General features: G+C 39.4%; 1 protein-coding gene across 2 annotated transcripts in view; it reads right to left on the minus strand.

Annotated features, from left to right (window-relative positions):
• mdn1 (midasin AAA ATPase 1) overlaps nucleotides 1–22,303 on the minus strand; it is a 194,309-nt gene that overhangs the window by 62,466 nt on the left and 109,540 nt on the right. For both annotated transcript variants that reach the window (XM_062044455.1, XM_062044454.1), the window contains exons 53-65: nucleotides 22,089–22,222; nucleotides 21,560–21,726; nucleotides 21,341–21,461; nucleotides 19,447–19,660; nucleotides 18,252–18,495; nucleotides 18,055–18,178; nucleotides 15,513–15,677; nucleotides 15,212–15,426; nucleotides 12,748–13,135; nucleotides 11,741–11,853; nucleotides 10,157–10,817; nucleotides 9,905–10,066; nucleotides 2,793–3,060 (exon numbers count right to left, since the gene is read on the minus strand). In XM_062044455.1, coding sequence (XP_061900439.1) covers nucleotides 2,793–3,060; nucleotides 9,905–10,066; nucleotides 10,157–10,817; nucleotides 11,741–11,853; nucleotides 12,748–13,135; nucleotides 15,212–15,426; nucleotides 15,513–15,677; nucleotides 18,055–18,178; nucleotides 18,252–18,495; nucleotides 19,447–19,660; nucleotides 21,341–21,461; nucleotides 21,560–21,726; nucleotides 22,089–22,222 — 2,976 coding nt within the window. The remainder of the gene's footprint in view (nucleotides 1–2,792; nucleotides 3,061–9,904; nucleotides 10,067–10,156; nucleotides 10,818–11,740; nucleotides 11,854–12,747; nucleotides 13,136–15,211; nucleotides 15,427–15,512; nucleotides 15,678–18,054; nucleotides 18,179–18,251; nucleotides 18,496–19,446; nucleotides 19,661–21,340; nucleotides 21,462–21,559; nucleotides 21,727–22,088; nucleotides 22,223–22,303) is intronic.

A 22,303-nucleotide genomic window follows, 5' to 3' on the forward strand; every position in this document is an offset into this window, starting at 1 on the left:
ACTCCCGAATATCAGAGCGTGATGACACTGCATTTGGCGCCCTCTACAGTCTGCCTTAACAGTGTACCTGCTCGACCACACGTAGAATGCAATTTCAGCTCCAATACCCAGAATCCCATGCAGCCCTAACTCTTCCGCTCAACCAACGCACGGAGAGGAGGGGGGGGGGTGTTGATGTGTGGGGGGATTTGGTGGTAGCGGGGGTGTATAATGTAGACCGGAAGAGTTAGGGCTGCATGGAATTCTGGGTAATGGTTGTGTTGTGTTTATGTTGTGTTACGGTGGGATGTTCTCCAGAAATGTGTTTTTCATTCTTTTTTGGTGTGGGTTCACAGTGTGGCGCATATTTGTAACGTAACAATGTTAAAGTTGTTTGATACGGCTACCGTCAGTGTAAGCTGTGTGGCTGATGAGTAAGTATGCTTTGCTGTCTTCTGTGTGTGCAAGTAATAACAACATGCAACATGTGGCTGGACTGGCATGCTGTATGTAAATGCTATAGAGGACAACTACTGCAGTGCAATTAGGGCACGCCCTTTATTTAGTAATTAGAGTGTAAATAGGATTATTTTTTCCCTGGGAGTAATTTATGAGAGACACTGACATCCATAAATCTCCTGGGAAAATCGGGGGGGTCGGCATGTATGTAGCTGAGCCGCATCAGAGTGGTCAAGGAGCCGCGGGTTGCCGACCCCTGACCTAGATCTTCCAGATTTTCTGGGACAACAACACCAAGTATGTTAACTGGTCCATCTGTCCACAAAACAGGACCTTTGCATTCCATTCGTAAGGACGTTCCCTTTAGATTTCCGATCCTTAACATTTTACATTTATCATAATTAAGCTTAAGGCCAGATTGCTGTGAAAATATGTCCAAAAGATTAAGAAGGTTCCGCAAACAATGAGGAACAATCTTATCTTTGTGAATCAGCCTTTTCTGACATGAACTTCATCAAGAACAAACACAGAACACGCCTCACTGATGCACATCTGCAAGACTCACTCAGAGTTGCAGTGTCAAGTTACACACCAGAGTACAACACACTAGTTAACAGCATGCAATGCCAGGCTTCCCACTAACTGACAAAGAAACAGATAACAGATTTGGTGTCCAGTTCAAAGTGTGACATGATTTAAAAATTGGAGAGTTTACTTTTGTATTTTACATGAGTTATTATTTGTACAAACATGGTGCAAAGTAATTCATGATTTGTTAAAAAATGTTAGTGGCTAGTTAGTTAAAATGGGATATTGTGATTTCACAAGACTGTCTTGGAAGTGATCATTTGAAAATGTTCAATTTGAAAAATGTGCAATTAGAGAAAATATAAAAATAAAGTGTTGCATATTGATATTTATCTGTTTCTATATATATTTATTGTGAGAAATCATTAAGATGATCAGTGTTTCCACAAAGATAAATATCATTAATTATTAATAATAACGGAGTTAAAGGTAAATTGAGCAAATTGGCTACTTCTGGCAATTTATTTAAGTGTGTATCTAACTGGTAGCCCTTCGCATTAATCAGTACCCAAGAAGTAGCCCTTGGTTTCAAAAAGGTTGGTGACCCCTGCTCTAGAACAAGGATTCTCAAACTGTGATACGTGTACCATTAGTGGTTCGCGGGTTTAATCTACTGGTACACCAAAAAAATCACTTGAATAAAGTACAGTGTTTTATTTTCATATAATCAAACACAGTGTGACTGTTCAAACGGTGTGTAATGTTACAGTGGCCAAAACTATTAAATATACTTAAATAAAACATCTGCCTTGTTTTTAATGAACACTAAAGCCTTCCCTCCTATTGTATTTTAATATTGGTCATTATAGTAGTATTTGTAGAGCCAACTTTTTTTTAAGGTGGTAAATGTTTGAGAACCACTGCTCTAGAATAGATCAGGGTTCTTTAACATGTTGCTTGCGACTCACACATTTTTCTTTCTTGGTGGGCACTCTCTCAGTTCATGGTGATGTAAAACAATCTGCACGGTGTACTGGTGATCCACCAGTTTACAGTTCACGGTAAGCTTGAGCCTTAGAGGTTACCAGGTTGTTCCTGAACATACTTACCAATTTCCTTTGGTGAACAATGTGGATTGTTTTCCAGTAAAAAGTAGCACACATCCAAATAACTACCCCTTTCAACCGATGATTTTTGCAATCCACAGTTGTTTAGAAATTACTCTCCCAACCTTATTAAATATATAGTTCTCCACCCTAGACCTTGACACTCCATAAGCTTTCCTATTGTTCTGAGTATTTGTTGATCCAACAACACCACCAACAGAACTGCAGTCAATATCACTAATAACATTTTTTAAGGATTTGACCATGTCGAGTTATAAAACATTCTGGAACCTTCAAAACTACTTACTAAAAGATTATGGTGAATTTAAGTATCGGTATACAGTTTTGTCTGTGGGTATTGCTGCGTTGATACCACGTGACCATTGCTCTTACTTTAGGTTCTTAAGATGGAAGGCAAATATTTAATATGGCTTTTTTTCTATTTGCCTGTAGCAGCGCAGAGGTAAGCATATTTAAAGGTTAAGAGGTGAATATACAAGCCAAATATCATGAAAAAATATGCAAATGTGATAGAGTAGATGCATACAATCAAACAATTTTCTAATGATTTCTAAGACGTACATCTTCAATGACTTTTTAAAATTCTTCCAACCTAAAAAAAGAATTCTTCAATACCATAAATAATTAAGAACAACAAATCGATGAAATTTGTTTTACTATATGTAAATCTGCGACTGGAACTGTATGTAGACCACTTACCAATCAGATGGTAGAAGTTAGAAATCATGGGGGCAGCAACTTGGTAAGAGGACACCAAGGTCTTAATGTAGTCGCTGATTTGACCGGCTGGTGCTGTGTCCTGGTACCACAATGACCGGGCATATCCCAAGCATAGGCGCTTATGAATCTGCATCACTGTGCTCATTGCAATAGGTGACAGAAATCTGCTTTCATCTTTCATGTCTTGCTTCTCCATGACTTCTTCTGTTGGGCCCTCTAAACTTGGCTGAGACATGTCTGCAAAATCCTGGATAGGGAATCAAAATATGAATTCTTAAAAACCCATCAATGTGTTTTTAATGACAATTGATGTATGGTATGTTTACATGTTAATTTATTTGTATCCTTTATATTTTTTATATACAAACCCCGTTTCCATATGAGTTGGGAAATTGTATTAGATGTAAATATAAACAGAATACAATGATTTGCAAATCATTTTCAACCCATATTCAGTTGAATATGCTACAAAGACAACATATTTGATGTTCAAACTGATAAACATTTTTTTTTTGCAAATAATCATTAACTTTAGAATTTGATGCCAGCAACACGTGACAAAGAAGTTGGGAAAGGTGGCAATAAATACTGATAAAGTTGAGGAATGCTCATCAAACACTTATTTGGAACATCCCACAGGTGAACAGGCAAATTGGGAACAGGTGGGTGCCTTGATTGGGAATAAAAGTAGATTCCATGAAATGCTCAGTCATTCACAAACAAGGATGGGGCGAGGGTCACCACTTTGTCAACAAATGCGTGAGCAGTTTAAGAAAAACCTTTCTCAACCAGCTATTGCAAGAATTTAGGGATTTCACCATCTACGGTCCGTAATATCATCAAAGGGTTCAGAGAATCTGGAGAAATCACTGCACGTAAACAGCTAAGCCTGTGACCTTCGACCCCTCAGGCTGTACTGCATCAACAAGCGACATCAGTGTGTAAAGGATATCACCACATGGGCTCAGGAACACTTCAGAAACCCACTGTCAGTAACTACAGTTGGTCGCTACATCTGTAAGTGCAAGTTAAAACTCTCCTATGCAAAGCGAAAACCGTTTATCAACAACACCCAGAAACGCCGTCGGCTTCGCTGGGCCTGAGTTCATCTAAGATGGACTGATACAAACTGGAAAAGTGTTCTGTGGTCTGACGAGTCCACATTTGAAATTGTTTTTGGAAACTGTGGACGTCGTGTCCTCCGGACCAAAGAGGAAAAGAACCATCCGGATTGTTATAGGCGCAAAGTTGAAAAGCCAGCATCTGTGATGGTATGGGGGTGTATTAGTGCCCAATACATGGGTAACTTACACATATGTGAAGGCGCCATTAATGCTGAAAAGTACATACAGGTTTTGGAGCAACATATGTTGCCATCCAAGCAACGTTACCATGGACGCCCCTGCTTATTTCAGCAAGACAATGCCAAGCCACGTGTTACATCAACGTGGCTTCATAGTAAAAGAGTGCGGGTACTAGACTGGCCTGCCTGTAGTCCAGACCTGTGTCCCATTGAAAATGTGTGGCGCATTATGAAGCCTAAAATACCACAACGGAGATCCCCGGACTGTTGAACAACTTAAGCTGTACATCAAGAATGGGAAAGAATTCCACCTGAGAAGCTTAAAAAATGTGTCTCAGTTCCCGAACGTTTACTGCGTGTTGTTAAAAGGAAAGGCCATGTAACACAGTGGTGAACATGCCCTTTCCCAACTACTTTGGCACGCGTTGCAGCCATGAAATTCTAAGTTAATTATTTGCAAAAAAAAATAAAGTTTATGAGTTTGAACATCAAATATCTTGTCTTTGTAGTGCATTCAATTGAATATGGGTTGAAAAGGATTTGCAAATCATTGTATTCCGTTTATATCTAACACAACTTCCCAACTCATATGGAAACGGGGTTTGTAGTTTAAACAAATAATTTTTGCAATTAACTTAAGAAATAATTTTTGTAGTTAGCTAACACCGTGGTTCAGAGAGAAATTATTTTTCAATTTTCCTGAATGTCCAGCACATGATAAAAAAATTACCATGAAAATGACTTTGACGTGCGCCTGAATGGTTGTTTTTGTCAGTCAGGAGATTGACTGGCTAAGACACAGTGAGGAAAATAAGTATAGGATCCCCTGCTGATTTTATAAGTTTATTCTCTTACAAAGATATATGAACAGTCCATTTTTATGGTAAAACGTAACTTGGTACTTGGTGGAGAAACATTTGTTGGCAAGTACAGATGTCAGATATTTCATGTAGTCGGTCAGTGGGGTTGCAAATATGTCAGGAGGGATTTTGGTGAGAAAAACATTACAAAGTAGAATGTTTGCACCTCCAAGATTGACAGGAGTGATGCTGTTGTTGGATTCATATTCAACATTTCTCTGCAAACAAACACGTCCACTTGATGACAAACACCCATTTCGCTGTTAAGTGACCACATCACATTGTCTTCGTGGTTTTGTTTGAGTCATTCAGTTGTTGACGGTTAAATTTCAGAATTTACAAGTCTTCTTGGGCACTGCCGATGTCAATCAATACAACAGAGTGTTTAATGTTTTTCCTGCTGACTGTGCTCCCAACTCCTTTGACATCATTGATCAGTTCCTATCTTGGAATTGTGGGCTGCTCCCTTACCTTTCTCACAATTATCCTAAACATGAGTAGTATACGTCGGTAAACAGCTGGAGAAGGCTATTAAGTTTTTTGTTTTTTTTAAATGTCTAGGAATTGTCGAACATTAATAACATAGTAATGTTTTATACAGCGCTAATATTGTGGTTAATTGAGGTCCAAAAAACATTAGGGAATTTTACAAACATCTTGTGTGAATGTGAATGGTTGTCTGTCTATCTGTGTTGGCCCTGTGATGTTGTGGCGACTTGTCCATGGTTCACCGTCCTTTCTGTCCGAGTTCTGATTCAAAATTATGACAACAGGACATCTGCTGATTGGAGTAAGCATTGCTCTAGTACAGGGGTCTCAAACACGCGGCCCGCGGGCCAATTGTGGCCCGGGAGACGTTATTTTGCGGCCCCCACCTTAATATGAAAGTTTAATGTTAGTGCGGCCCGCGAGTTTTAAATGAATGGCGCTTGACAGCGTTGTGTGCGGAGCTGAAGAAATCTACCAATCACGTTGTGGTATGAGGCTCTCGACAATATCGAGGGCGTGCCGTGATGGCACTGTCATCAGTGTCCTCTAGAATCTGTCACCGCATCATCTTTTTCTCCATACTAACAGCGTGCCAGCCCAGACACATGTTGTATGAGGCTTCTAGAGACACACGCAGGTTATTGCAAGACATACTTGAGGAACAGCCATACATTTCACACTGAGGGTGGTCATATTTTATTTTATTTATATTTTAACACTGTTACAAATATGCGCCACACTGTGAACCCACACCAAACAAGAATGACAAACACATTTCGGGAGAACATCCGCACCTAAACACAACATAAACACAACAGAACAAATACCCAGAATCCTTTGCAGCCCTAACTCTTCCGGGCTACAAAAACACCCCCGCTACCCCTAACCCCGCCCAACTCAACCCCCCCCATCTCCCGAATTCGGAGGTCTCAAGGTTGGCAAGTATGCATTGATGTCACTTGCGTAATGCAAGCAGAGAAACATTTTGCCGCTTTTCTATGACACACGCTCTTCCTTCCTCCCTCCCTGCCTCCCTCCCTCGCCCGCCTGCTCGCTCCCGCCCCCGTTGTAAACAGTCCGGGCGGGGAAGACGAGCACTCCGCCGAAGGAGCGAGCGACAATACAAAAGTGTGGTGCACTGGACCCCAGCGCTGATACAGACGTGGTGATGTTAACCCGTTCGGGGCTAATTGTGCTACCGTAACTGTAAACTCCACCCCCCACCCTCCTCCCGTTGGCTCCAGACAGAGACGATTTTTGATGCAATATTTCTTTCACAGGGGCACCCCGACGTGTCTTATTTCATTTCATTTCATTTTTATTTATCTCCTTCATTGATGTGCATCTTTGATCGATAGACAATTATACCTCAATTTTTAAATTATACATTTACACACCAATGCCTGAGAAGGAGCAGGATGAAGAAAAATCTTATATTTTTCTGCCCCCTTCAACATAGTACGTAGTCTTACTTAATGATATCATATAAACAAACAATTACATCCAAATATAACGAAAACAAACAAAAAAACACAAGAAGTGCAAAACTTCATGATGTACAAAAAGAACAAAAAAAACAAAATAAGTAGTATACACCTCACAGGATGATACAAAACAAATACAAAACTAGGCAAAAAATAAGTAAAATAATAAATATAAAGCAAAATGTAAACAGTTATGGCTGTCCATATGATCTCATTGTTCTGTCCTTATATATTTTTTCAATTGGAATATATTTTTACAATCTTTTATCTCTTGTAAAGAGAATTCCATAGTTTAACCCCCACCACTGATATACACATTTGTTTTAAAGTTGTCCTTGAATACTGATGTTTGAAATGACCTTTTCTTCTATGCTCTTCATTCTCAGAAGTGATGACAAACATTTTTTGTAAATTTGCTGGTAATGTTTTACTTTTAGCCTTAAACATGACACATAATGTCTGTAACTTTACTAGCTCCTGTAGTTTCAATAAACCCGAATTAATAAATAATATGTTAGTGTGTTTTAAGTAATCTACTTTATGAATAATCCTTATAGCTCTTTTCTGTAGTTGATACAGAGAAAGTTGCGTTGCACAAGGAATACAATTTGAAACGTCATTATACAACTAGACATGCTGAGGAGTATGCAAAATACTAGGGGAGTGAACCGGGTTGCAAATTTTAAAACCAGTCTACTGAGGCAACAAGATTTCGTCAAGAATTGAAATGACCTTTTCTTCTATGCTCTTCATTCTCAGAAGTGATGACAAACATTTTTTGTAAATTTGCTGGTAATGTTTTACTTTTAGCCTTAAACATGACACATAATGTCTGTAACTTTACTAGCTCCTGTAGTTTCAATAAACCAGAATTAATAAATAATATGTTAGTGTGTTTTAAGTAATCTACTTTATGAATAATCCTTATAGCTCTTTTCTGTAGTTGATACAGAGAAAGTTGCGTTGCACAAGGAATACAATTTGAAACGTCATTATACAACTAGACATGCTGAGGAGTATGCAAAATACTAGGGGAGTGAACCGGGTTGCAAATTTTAAAACCAGTCTACTGAGGCAACAAGATTTCGTCAAGAAAGCAAGCGAAAAGAGCGATGCAGCAGTCAAAGCTAGCTACATGGTGAGTGAGATGGTTGCTAGGGCGGGAAAGCCATTCAAAGGAGGTGAATTCATTAAAAAGTGCATGTTAGATTTTTTTTAAGAAATCTTTTCTTGCGGCCCAGCCTCACCCAGTTTCTGCATCCAGTGGCCCCCAGGTAAATTGAGTTTGAGACCCCTGCTCTAGTATGTTCGACAAATTGGAAAATGCTGGCAGTCTTCAAAGTACCCTAAAGCTGCCACAAATGTTTGCAGGATGCGGGCAGAACTGTGGACACTAGTGATTTTGGATAGCATCGGACCGTCTGCCCTCCAGGATGAATTTGAGGACCAGAAATAGACAAGAGTAAAAAGCTAATTTTATTTTCGCTCGCAAAGAAAACATTCTAACTTGGATTGTTTCCCCGGCTTCGAGACCAGTGTCTAAATTTTTCCCACCTTTTACGTGGCGCTGTGTGGCGACCCATCAGCGTTCCGGTTCTGTAACCCCGTACACCATGGGTGTCAAACTCTGGCCCACGGGCCAAATTTGGCCCGCCGTGTAATTTCACTTGGCCCTTGAGGCGATATCAAATTAACACTAGAGCTGGGCCGCCGATTATATTCAAATCGTCACGTCCACTTTTCACCCAGTCCAGCGAATGCTGGCCCAGTCACATAATATGTGCGGCTTTAGCACGCACACACACACGTGAATGCAATGCATACTTGGCCAACAGCGATACAGGTTACACTGGCGGTGCCCGTATAAATAACTTTAACACTGTTAGAAATATGCGCCACACTGTGAATCCACACCAAACAAGAATGACAAACACATTTCGGGAGCACATCCGCACCGTAACACAACATAAACATAACAAAACAAATACCAAGAATCCCATGCAGCCCTAACTCTTCCGGGCTGCAATATACACCCCCGCATATTTCTAACAGTGTTAAAGTTATTTATACGGGCGCCGTCAGTGTATCGCTGTTAGCCAAGTATGCATTGCATTCACGTGTGTGCGTGCTGAAGTCGCACATATTTTGTGATCGGGCCGGCACGTTGTTGGAATGGATGAAAAGCAGACGTGACGACAGCTCGTGGAGGACGATAAACGCAGTGCCTTTAAAGCACGCCCCCAAGACTGTGGTCCAGGTGGACTACGAGATATAATGACTGATGAACAACTTCGTTCGATAATGAAGGTTGCCTCAGCTCAACGCCTGAGCCCCAACATTAATGAACTAGCATCCAAGAAAAGATGGCAGGTATCTGTCTTGGGCACATCAGATTAGATCAGTGTGTTGCAAACTGAGCAGTTTAAAGTCCTGAATGGTTGGTTTATTCATTGTTATTTTATTTTCAAATTTATTAGCCTGTGGAAAAAGTTAATGTTGATATTTACCTCAGAAGGCTGAAAATAGAAAAGAGGCATTACATTTTTATTTAAATTGTATTTGATATGCCATTGATATTTTTTAATTATTATTATTATTATTTGAAACTCGATTTTGCATGTCACTATAAAGTTATACAAGCCTTGCTTGTTCAATATTCAATGCAAAACTTGTTTGGGTCCCTATTAAAAGGTTAATTTGTTCATCCTTGGCCCGCGGCTTTGTTCAGTTTGAAATTTTGGCCCACTCTTTATTTGAATTTGACACCCCTGCCGTACACTGTTTGTTTGTATAATAATGGACAGGTTTGTGCTGAAAACATAATTTTGTTGTACTTGTGCAATGACAGAGATCCATCCATCCATCCATGTAGCCGACAATACAATAGTCATTTGGTCTGTGGTGAAAATGCTAGGGTTGTATTCTGTACTGAAAACAAGAGCTCAAGTTAAATACCTTATCAAACTGAGGGAACTGCTGTCTAAAGTCCCTCTCCTCCAACTGGTCCTCAGTCAGTCCACTGCCATGCATTTGACTGGAGATGCGGTACAGAGAAGCCTCTTCCTGTTCACGATCTCTCTGGTTTTTCTCCATCTCGTCCCACTCGTTCACAAGAACCTTAAGGGCATAATAGCACAGACAGTTAAGTAACTTTTCTAACAGTGTTAGCATTTAATGACATTTAATAAACAATAGTGTGTGTCTGACCTGGCAGATGTGTCGAAAGGTGTTTTGTGCTGCATCACTAAACTGTCCTGTGCTAAGTGCGTGGCACTGCACAAACAGCAAAGCAATAAGGAGCAGTGTGGACGGCTGTGCGAGCACTTGGTTTGTTTCTTGTGGCAGCAGCTTCCCAAGGTTATGCAAAATGTCCAGACTTTCGTTGGAACTGAGGAAGTCAGCCTGTTCCAGGTGGGATTGTAGACTGGAGGACAGTGATGGGAAGGATAAGAGGCAGGATACAAGTTTGGGAAGTCCTGGCACATGACAAACTGAGGCATAAACTTGGGAGGCAACCAGCTTCATGCCATAACGGAGTTGGAGTATTCCTGCCTTTACTGGGCCGACCACATCAGGGTAAAGAGGGTAGTCTTCTTGCAGCCTATTGCAGAACCGCTGCTGAGAGTTCTGCCAGACAGCCTCCTCTTTCAGCAGACCCTGGATGGATGACATTGAGAAGGAACCCTGCAGGGCACTTTGTAAGCGTGAGAGCAGATCTTGCACTGCTGATGCCTGGCCAATGCTACAGAGGTAGTGCTGGAGGTCCTGGAATAACTTTCCATACTGGTGTTCTTGGGGGCGACATGCCTGCTTCCTGGAAAGTTCAGCTATTTGCTCCTTCACCTGCTGCATACGGAGCCACAAATACCTACAACCACAAATCCAAAACAAGCCAAATTAGGTTGGGTTCAAAATGTATCTTTAATCAACAAACTGCTGTGTAGTGGGGCGGCACCACTCACTGCATTTGAAGTCACCCTGAAAAATCTCACACAATCATAGACTTTGTAAAATTGTTTTATGTACACTACCGTTCAAAAGTTTGGGGTCACATTGAAATGTCCTTATTTTTGAAGGAAAAGCACTGTTCAATGAAGATAACTTTAAACTAGTCTTAACTTGAAAGAAATACACTCTATACATTGCTAATGTGGTAAATGACTATTCTAGCTGTAAATATCTGGTTTTTGGTGCAATATCTACATAGGTGTATAGAGGCCCATTTCCAGCAACTATCACTCCAGTGTTCTAATGGTACAATGTGTTTGTTTTCTTGTTCTTAGAAATGAAAACTATTCCACAAAATTGTTTGGGTGACCCCAAACTTTTGAATGGTAGTGTAACTTCCTGTCACCACTCAGTGGCGCTATGACTAACTCAGCAATGTGACCAAAGCATAGTTTCCGGGCGTCCTCGTCATTATCATTCGCACCAATAGAGCTCCAGGAGATGACATTATGCACCACGCAAAATCAAAACATACTATATAATGTGCACATTACTGTGTTGATATAAATTCAGATTGGGGTATGTCATATCTTGAAAGAGAAATATTTTAATGTCTCTTGTTGTCATGTTAGCATTTAAGCTAGTGAGCTGGCGCCAGTTAGTCCATGAGTTTATCAAAGTGACGTTATCAATCACGGTTTTTCAATCATTTTAATTTAAAACATTAATAGTAATTGTCGGAAATTCTACCACGATTATCATTATTGCAGTTTATCGTTACATCTCTATTTGTATGTATACTGTAAATGTGACTCATCTTTCTCATTCGCTCCTAGTTCAAACCTGATTCGAGGATGTTGCATGCTGTCAGTGGTGCTACTCTCCTCCAGTTCTGTTCCAGTCATCAGCTCAAACGACAGGCTCCGTGTTTTCCACTCCTTCTCCAGTAGACCTAACTACAATCATAAAGAAAGACAAACATCAGTGAAATGATTTCCAGTCATTAAACAAAAAGTCAAAAGCACATTTTCATTTATATTATGATAAACACAAAATTAAAAGGCTTGGTTTCTTGTTTTATAATTGCATAATATTAGCCAATGTGTCCAGACTTCAGACACCTTGTATTGGAAGTGAACTTTAGACCATCAAGCATATTTGATCTTGATTTCAAGAACACAGTTCTTCAAAAAATTTGAGGGCCGGAACTGATCTTAAATGTTAAAGTTACCTCCCTTTTTGGCTGTCATTGTTTTCTTTGTATAAAATATATTTGTATTAAAGCCAAAAGATTTGTGTAATTAGTTATTTTTTTATCACACATACAAAACATGTTTTCCATTTGCATCCCGCAGCTGACTGTTTTATTGGGTTGCAGCTCATTGTAAAAATACAATTACAAAAAAAACAAAAAACATTGCAGTTTCAATAGAGCCTTTGCAGACACTTTGCCTGCTTGGCCCTGAAAAGGAAAAAAGAGCAAAAAGGAATAATAGGAGTAATGTTCAAGTATTGATTCTAATAACATTCTACCGAACAAAGGCTGTTTTTTTCTTTAAATACATATGACGTAGTATATTGGATTGGTTTTAGCCTTTTAAAAATAAAATTAGGAATATAAAAATGGCTCCTTGTATCAGTATAAGGCCCTTGGTGGAAAAGGTTAGGACACTCCTGGTGTAGATGGACTTTCTTCTAAGGATGTAAGGATGTAGGACACAGTGGCTTTCAGTAAAGATTGTTGCTTTTTTTTTTTTAAACTCTTACATCGTAGAGTTTGCCTAACATTGGCTTATTGTGCCTATAAAGGTTATAAAAAATCATAACTGGATTGAAACCGTTACTATTACCTCTTGCTGGGCATAGTTGAGTTTGTAGGCCCTCTTGACAGCTGGGTCAAAGATGGTCTGGGGTGCCCACACTTTGATTTGGAGTATGCCCATGTTGACCCAGAAAACACCAGCGCATGCCAAAGAGTTGGTGTTTTGAACTTTGCTTTGAGCATATTCCTGCAGGCAGGTGATACAGGCATCCAACACTCCATCTGGGAGCAGTTTAGAGGGAAGGAGGTCTCTGAGGAGCCTCTGGATCTCATGAGCAGCAACAAGTGGGTTAAGCTGCTCAAACAGGCTCTTGCAATACTCAATGTAATCCATTTGCAGGTGAGGAGGCAACAGGTCGGTCATACTCTGTAGTTGTCGGCGTAGCACTGCACCCTGGAGACTAAAATCTGTGTATCTGTAGGGAAAATTATGCAATGAGAGAAAAAGTAGGAAGAGTGTTGAACAAATACTGTTGAGGCCAGACTGAAGACACCTCTATAAATGCCTTCAGTGTATAATATACAATGTATACGAGAGCTGGTAATCTCAGAGTACCTTACAATACAATATGGTATGCGATATATGGTTCATGATATTGATAATATCTCGATGATAGGGGGAAACAAAATCTAATAAAAATAATTAAATGTCATGGTTTACATTTTGCAGCATAATTTAACCAGAATAAAACAATCATCCTATGTCACTTAAGTAGACCAAATCTATTAAGTAGAAACATAATTTTGACACACATTTTGATAATAAATAAATACAATTTATTTTCATGGTGAGGGAAATTAAGCTAAAGTAATTATGTTACATTTATAGCAAATAGTTAAAAGTAATGTAAGTTACTTTTTCTGAGATCCTTACACGTCAAAGACAGGATGCAATGCGTAGTGTTTTCAACGTGTTTTTTGTCTTGGAGCTGACGAGCAGACAAAGTCGAGTGTCAATAGAGTCTCTCGAGTTCATTGTTGTCATCCTTCCTTTATGTTGAGCTTTCATAACATCAGTGGTCATCTCTATAAGACCCTCAGTCAGTGATAATATTTGATTTATTACACGTTTATGTTGCTTTCGTTTAGCATAGACGTGCAAGTTACTGTCTCCTTAAGAGATTGTGTCTTTAAACAGTCCTCTGGAAATTCTACTACATCGGTAAAGCACAAAAATAAGCCAAGGCATTTGCTTGGGATCTTATCTTCCACTGTGGTGGCTCGACTCATTAGAAAGGAATAATGAAACAAATTCATGGTGGAATAAAAAGCAATATGCGGCAAGGTATCTGTAATTGTATTATAATATTAATAACTGCAATTATATGCCACACTCCTACGATAGCACTTTATAATCTGCACCATACTGAAGCAGGAAGCTAAGATAACGCCAGCCAGGGATTTTAATAGACGGCAGGAAGAGACAACGGGGAGTATGGCAGGAGCGGCAACTTTACTATTTGATTAAGAGGGTGCACCAAGCACACAATATGGAAGTATTTTGGCTTTAAAGCAACGAGAAAGGTGTAGCTACGCACACTGAAGTGTCGCTCTGCGAGCGGTGTGTAGAATATTGTGGTAACTATACACTTAAATATACTATATGTAGGTTCACGCTCTCAAACTTCTTCTTGAACCTTTGCTCTGCCATGTGTCAGCCTGACAGCAAGGTCTTCTTGTTGTGAAATGACTATGAAACTGTTATCCATCCATCCATTTTCTACCGCTTGTCCCTTTCAGGGTCATGGGGGGTGCTGGAGCCTATATCAGCTGCATTCGGGCAGAAGGCGGGATACACCCTGGACAAGTCGCCACCTCATATGAAACTGTTATGGCTATTATAATGTTGACTCTCTGTGTGCCGTAAACTTAAAACTAATATTATGTATCCTGCAGTTTTAATGACAAACCCATTCTTATCAACGATCGACTCCGAAAAGGTGCCTTGTTGTTCCAAAGCAACCAAGACTATTATCCCTTGGACTCAGCCCCACCTTTGTGCGTGGACTCGCCACCACCTTTGTGCAACCAAGAAGTTGTCTGTATTTTGGACTAAAGGAAGAATGAAGAATTATTAATCGAGGCTCATTTCATGCGGCCATTAAATGCTGATTGAGACCAATGCTGCCTTTGCAAAATACATTTTGTCAAATCTTTCAAGGAAGTCTTGGCCTCTGACTGGTCAACAGAATCTTAACAGGTGCTTTAAACATGCCTCGCCAAAGGTGGCAAAAGTTCCAACTTGTAAAAGCAGTTAAAAAGACAAGCATCCAGACCTGCACAACCAGTTTAAAGACCGAAAGGTAAAAAATGTGTTGACTATAGCTCCCCTATTATGTCCACCATGTGTGCCGATTGCACTGGAGACGGGGTGGGGGGGCGCATTACTTACAACGACCATTGTAGGGATATATTGTAACTTGGATGTAGACGAGGACCTCATGTATCTTGTTCCTTGATATATTCACAAACATTCCAATTTTTCCACTAACCTTAAGTCTGCCAGGGCTGGAAAGGCCATATTGTCCCACAAAACAGCTGACAAATCCTGGAGCTGTTGAACCTTTTCCTTCCACTCTCTTAGTGTCACATTGGAGATGAAGAGAAGTGCCGTGCCTGATGGTTCCCACTGTCTTTCAGTCTCACTCCTGCTGAGAACCCCAAGTGTGCAATGTGACCAGACGGCTGTACTGAGTAAGGCTGGGCCCTAAAAACAAAAAAACACAAGTCACTATTACAACAGCCGATAAGTGTTGTGTATTGATAAAGCATGAAATATATGAATAACAATACCATGTTTTTAGGTCCACAATGTGTCTTGGGCTTGGACTGTATCTCAGGGTTGACTGGGTCCCATTTCAGCCAGCGGTCAGGGTCGACTGTCACACTGTTTGTCCAAAGAGCAACCAAAGCCTCATACAGCAGCTCACACCACACCAACTGTAGCTCCTCCGCTGGCTGGTGGGCAAAAATAATCACCATCGAGGTCAACTATTCAAGTTGTAATATAAATGTCTATACCATTTCTTACTTCTGACAGAAAATACAAATGTGTAATATCCTTAACGGAACCAAACAGTGCTCTGAAAAATAACGTGAAATAGAGGTTATAAATGATCAGTCTATCCAGTCTTGTGCAGGTCTACAAGCTTGTCCCTGAGAGTCCTTTGATAGCTCTTTTGTCTGTTGTATATTTTTTTCAGCTGCTCCAGTTAGGGGTCACCACAAAGGATTATTTGCCTCCATTACTCTTGACTGCATCTTTTACTATCACCTTTTCGTGTCCCACTTCACTACATCCATGAAACTCCTGTGGTCTTTCTCTTTTCCTTCTGCCTGTCTGCTCCATCCACTACATCATGAATCCAATATGTTCACTATGTCTCTTTTGCACATGTCCAAACCATCTCAATCTTGGCTTTCTGACTTTGTCTTAAGCTGCTCTGATGTATCTCTCCTACTCTCTATTCTCGTGACCCCCCGATAAAATATCAGTATCAGATATATATATATAACTACACATCCATTTTCTACAGCTTGTCCCTCTCGGGTCACAGGAGACTGGAGCCTATATAAGCTGCACTCAGTAAAGACAAAATTACATATTACAGGATGTTGATGGCTGTGCATTTATGAACCCTAAACTTACACCAGCTGACTAGAAAGAAGACAATTTTTCTTTATATAATTGAAAAAAAATGACAGTGTTCAAATTATAATGAAGACGACAACTGTAGAGGAGAATGTCACTTAATATTTTAAATAATTTCTCATTTTTCTTGACATGCTCTTTTCGGAGTTGTAATGAAAAACTGGAAATATTTGATGTACCAATTGTAACATTTAATGTTTGAAATAAACTAAAACCATAACCAAGAAAAAAATATTTCATTTGATTACTTGAGTCAAAGGAATTTTCTGAAGAATACTCGATTACTAAAATATTCGACAGCTACAGATACTTATGAGTACGTTCCCATTTACGTTCTTAATCACTGCAAATGCTGCACATTCTTTTCAGCTTGGTCTTGCTGTCTAACCAGACGATGCAATTCCTTCTCTGCCTCCTTGGGGCTTGATTTACTAAAGGTTTGCGTGCACTAAAACACGTGCAAACTTGATAGCACAAGCAAAGCTGATCTAATAAACGTCTGCAAAGTGGATTGTGTCTGTTAACTGAGCAGAATAAGGCGTGCAATCCATTTTGCGTCCATGTCTTCATTTATATGCAAAATATGTGCTGATCACCAAAACGCCCACAATACTGAAAAGAAAATGCAAATATATGAATCAGCAAGCGCAATCAATTCATCCACAGTCATCACTGTTTTGCCAGAACTATTCAGCACGTGGGAAAAGGATGCGCAAACTGACAGACGCACACGGCTGTGAAAAAAAGAGATGCTCGCGCTGCAAAGACAGACGATGGGCAAAGAATTATCCGTCTATTTGTGTTGCAACATATTTGGACTGACAGAAATAAAAAATATTGGACATATCGTCTTTTGAGCAATTTCCTTTTATAATTTTATAGCTGCTGGAAAATTTAAGGGGATTATTAAAATTAATTTAATTAATGTGCTTTGGTGTCATTTAATATCATTTTAATGTTGTTAGTTTTTTTAAATTTAGTAAATATAATATTATGATATATCTCCTATATGTCAAATCTTTCATTATGCATTTTCTTGCGTTTTAATCATTCCAGACGCAGAAATGCGCTGGTGATGGGATCCACAGCCAGAACTAAGTGTCAGAGTGCATATGTTTCTATTGTGGAGATTGTGATTCAGAAATGGTGTTAAAGATGTGTGGTGCCAGTTCAAAACATTGCACACAGATAGGAGCAAGATAAAATTAATGTGTGCAGAAAATACTCAAGTGTCTCCGTGGTAAAGCCCTGTATGCACGCGGTCTGCAGCACTTGTCAATTGGACATGCAGTGTTAGTAATTCCCACGCAACGCGCCCATTCATTGTACACGCTATTTTATTTTTTGCACTCTCTGTTTAACGCGTGGTATTTGGATCTTAGTAAATCAGGCCCTTGGTGTTCAATCTCCTTTGCAACACCCTGTAAAACTTTGCCACTTCATGTATGATTGTTCTATATGCTTTGTGCCTCGACTCCCAGTATTCCTATATATTTCCTTCATCTTCATTACAATCCCAATTTTTTCCTGCTAATCTGTTTATTCGAATACTTTCCATCACCAAGTCTACTTAAATTTCCTCTCTAGACAATACACCAAACACTTTGATGTCTGTTTCCCTCACCACTCCAGCTGTCCTTTCCAGTCAACTGGTCAGTCTTCAATACTTACTAACTTACTTACCCTTTCACTCTTGAGAAGAAACCAGAGTGGCAAGAGCTGGGTGACATTCATTGGCGTTGACTGCAGGCAGTAGTGAAGATGTCTAGAAAGTTCTAGATGTAATCTGTCCTCTGCCTCTTTGTCACTTTAAATCAAATGAAATAGGTTCACTAAATAGTTAGTAATTGTATCTATTTTGTGGTAGAAAAAGGATTTACCAGTGTGAAAAGGACAAGTGTATTATATCTGCGCTGAGTCGCAACTGGTTGAGTACAGCCACTTCCTCCATCAGTGGCCATAGTTGAACTTTGCAACTCAGGTGCTGCAGTTCTTGCTGAGACAGACAAACTCCTGTGTCTGTTGATCCATCCCCTTCAGACTTCATGTGTGTTTCAAAGAGACCAGTGGCAGTCATTTGGCGCAGTTGTTCATCCACACTTGACACCAACCTCTCCAATATTCCTTGTGGAATACAACAAGTGTAGATAATATTGTTTGGTTTGATGACATTTTGCAAAAGTGTGTTTGTTAATAGCAATCCAAAAGCACAATGTCATTTTAAACAATAGACAAACTCTAATCCTAAATACCACCACAAAGAGTTTGGGGTGGCGTGGCTCAGATGGTAGAGCGGTCATCCAAAAACTTGTGGAGTTTCTGGTATGAATCCAGCTTCCGCCATCCCACACACTGCCATGGTGTCCTTTGGCAAGACACTTAACCCATCTTTCTCTCAGTGCCACTCACACTGTTGTATGAATATGATGAATGTTTGGTGGTGGTTGGAGAGGCTGTAGGCGCAAATTGACAGCCATGTTTCCACCAGACTACTCCAAGCTTACTGCCACCAATGTGTTAATGTGGAGTGAATAAATAATAGGTTCTCAGTTCTCACTAAAAACCCTTTGAGTGTCTATAAAAGCTCTACATAAACCTAACCCTTCATTATTATTATGACTTAAATTATCACTATTACTTAATATTATATTTTTAAACATTTATTACTAATATTTTTTTAATGCTAGTTATTTTTCTAATACCACTTCTTTGATCACAACATTACCTTCATTCTAAAACCCTTATAACCCATAAATACCACAGGTGTCACTGTATATTTGTGGTCTTTTTTCTTTTTTTTTACTTGTTGCTGTGAGTCAGATAGAATTAACAACATTTCATTTGTGAGGTGCTTCACAATGACCATTTGTAGTTTCAAGTAAGTAGCAATACGTTTAGAGCTTTGTTTAATTACAAACACATCCACAGACACACACAACTTTTAAAAATGGATTCTAGGCACTCTTACAAAAATTACCGGAGCTCTTTATTTGGTAGTCTTAACAATCTGAGAATGGAAAATCTAAAAATATCAATCAAAAGACATGCACTTTATCACACTGAACCCAAGCTTACCAGATTTCTGCGGATCCAGCTGGTTGTTTACTAGTAGAATGACTCCCCAGGCTTCAAGCAGATTCTGCTTGATGTCCACACCAAGTCCTGCTACCTGAATACCGACTAATTCCTGCTTCGAAGAACTGAAGGCATGATCAAGTTTGTAATTGCTCACATCAATGGCTTTGCTTAGCACCCTCAGCTGCGATGCACACTCCGCAACAGTCTCCAACTAGAAGAATAGGGAATAGGGAATCTTAATTGTATTTTTTTTGCAAGTCATTGTTTGGTTTAGCAACCGTGTCACAAGAGTTCAGTCTACTAGTTCTAAATTATAAATATGAAAAACAAGCTGCAAAAAGAGTTAACCCAAATATAGTTTTAAAGGCCTACTGAAACCCACTACTACCGACCACGCAGTCTGATAGTTTATATAATCAATGATGAAATCTTAACATTGCAACACATGCCAATACGGTAAAGTGCAATTTTAAATTTCTGCGAAACTTCCGGTTGAAAAAGTGTAGGTATGATGACGTATGCGCGTGACGTCGAGGATTGAAACGGAAGTATTCGGACACATTGCATCGCAATACAAACAGCTCTGTTTTCATCGCAAAATTCCACAGTATTCTGGACATCTGTGTTGGTGAAACTTTTGCAATTTGTTTAATGAACAATGGAGACTGCAAAGAAGAAAGCTGTAGGTGGGATCGGTGTATTAGCGGCGGCTGCAGCAACACAACCAGGAGGACTTAGTTGGATAGCAGACGCGCTACCGTGAGTACAGCTTTGGCTTCCAAACATTTGATCGCTTGCCCGTACGTGCGTGTCGCTATGTGCATGTCACGTACGTAACTTTGGGGAAATATATGTTTCTTGCCGACTCTGATGGCGGCGGGGGTGTCGCCGAAAGCTACAACGCCCGCCGCCGCACCGCTGTCCTCACCTTGACTTCCTCTGTTCCTCTGCTATCCCCGTTTAAATTTAAAAAATTCATTTCAGTAGGCCTTTAAGGATAACTATGATGTTTTTTCACCTTTCTGACTTACAAATGTAGTCATGGTACAATGTTGGATACTCGTGTTAAACAATAACAAAGCGTCAAATCTTAAGGCCCATGCATTTGGGCATGAGCTTGCACGCAAATTGAATGCCTCTGACGACCATTGTGTTTTGCAGTCTTTTTTAACTGTGGATACATTTTGACGGGCCGGCCTCATCCCTTTCTGCTTCAGGCTGTTAAGGCTGATTTCTGCAGCCAACGGTCTTATTTCTTCTTGTCTCATGCCCTTCCGATTGCACTGATGTCTTTAAAATAAATACTTTTATGTTAAATTTTCTACAACATTTTACACAGCAGATTTTTTTCAACATGGACCAGTAAATACAAGTTGGATTAGTCGTAAAATTTTGACAAAAAAAAGGCAGCACCATTGAGACATTACAAAATGTCTTGAGGAATCACAAGGAAAGGTAGGATAAAGTATTATTTACGAATTTTTTTTGTGGCATGCCCACAATGTCACTGACGTAGGAGATGCAGTAAAATACTGTCTTTTTATGCAGCTCTGTATCAATCTGAGAGAGAGCAGGTGTACTTTATCTTGTGACCGGCTAATATACTGTGAATTGTAAGTTACATTTTGATATTGCATGCAGAAATTTTTTTTCTGTCAAAATAGAAAAAAAAAAACATTTATTAAGAACTTTCAATTTAATTTTCAGGCTTTTGCAGGCCACATCTGGCCTTAAGGCCTTGAGTTTGACACCTGTGCCTTAAGGTATACAGAAAATGTTAAAAACTAAATCACAATATTGAGCTCAAGTTTAAAATGTGTTTAATCACAAGTTGGATTGTAATCGATTCAAAGCCCTAAATAATAGAAACAGTAAAAACCTTTAAACTAACCTTGAATGGCAGATGTTTCCCCAGTGATTTCTGAATGCTTTTTAGAACATCAGCCAAGCAAACTGGAATGGACAGAAGATTTTGGATGGGTCCTGCAACTGCTTTAAGCTCTTTGTATTTCCTGTGGAAAAACATTGGTTAAAAATTAAATATTACATTTTTTTGAAAGGCTGATAATCAAGTTAAACTTCCAAATTCCGAACAAAGAGACAAGCTTACTCTGACTGAATATCCGCATCTCCGAGCAAGAGTAGTGGCAGACGCAGAATCAGGTGCTTCTGTACCCACTGCCAGTGCAGTGACAGCACGGAGATCCCGTGAGTGTCTGCTGGCATCATACTGCAAACATCCCAGAAACGATCACGCCAGTAGAGAAGCTGCAGGACCTAAACACAGAATTTGAGGTAGAACCAGAGAACCCTGCTGTAGCATATAATATTTTGGCCTAAAATTAAAAAAAATTGCAGTTATAATACAAGGTGTCCTCAAAATCTGTAATACATGTAATACACACATTTTACCCCAAAAGGTGGAATTGAATAAATAATCAATTGTATTAAATTATTAACAATAGTTTGGAAAATGTTATTTAAATAAAATAGTAAAAAAACATAAACAAATGTAGAACCTCAATAAATGTAATTAAGAAGAAATATATTTTGTAATATTTGTATTATAATTGTACAATATATGCATATCTGCCAGACTTTAGGCACACCCTGTACTATTTGTAGAAACAGTAGGTAACCTCAAACATAACGTGGTCTGAGATGTAAGCCTGGCCGCTCTGAATAGCATGCAGCGTGAAAGAATCAAACAGGTCAAAGAATGCGCGTAGGTGAATCAACACTGGATGAGGCAAGTGACCAATATCCACAGTCTCTGTAATGACAAGGAGAAAAACAAGCTAACATTACATTACTGCCAAACTTCTACAAGTCAAGACATAAATATATAAATATA

This window comes from Entelurus aequoreus, linkage group LG04 (genome assembly GCF_033978785.1).
Source record: "Entelurus aequoreus isolate RoL-2023_Sb linkage group LG04, RoL_Eaeq_v1.1, whole genome shotgun sequence".
NCBI classification, from domain to species: Eukaryota; Metazoa; Chordata; class Actinopteri; order Syngnathiformes; family Syngnathidae; genus Entelurus; species Entelurus aequoreus.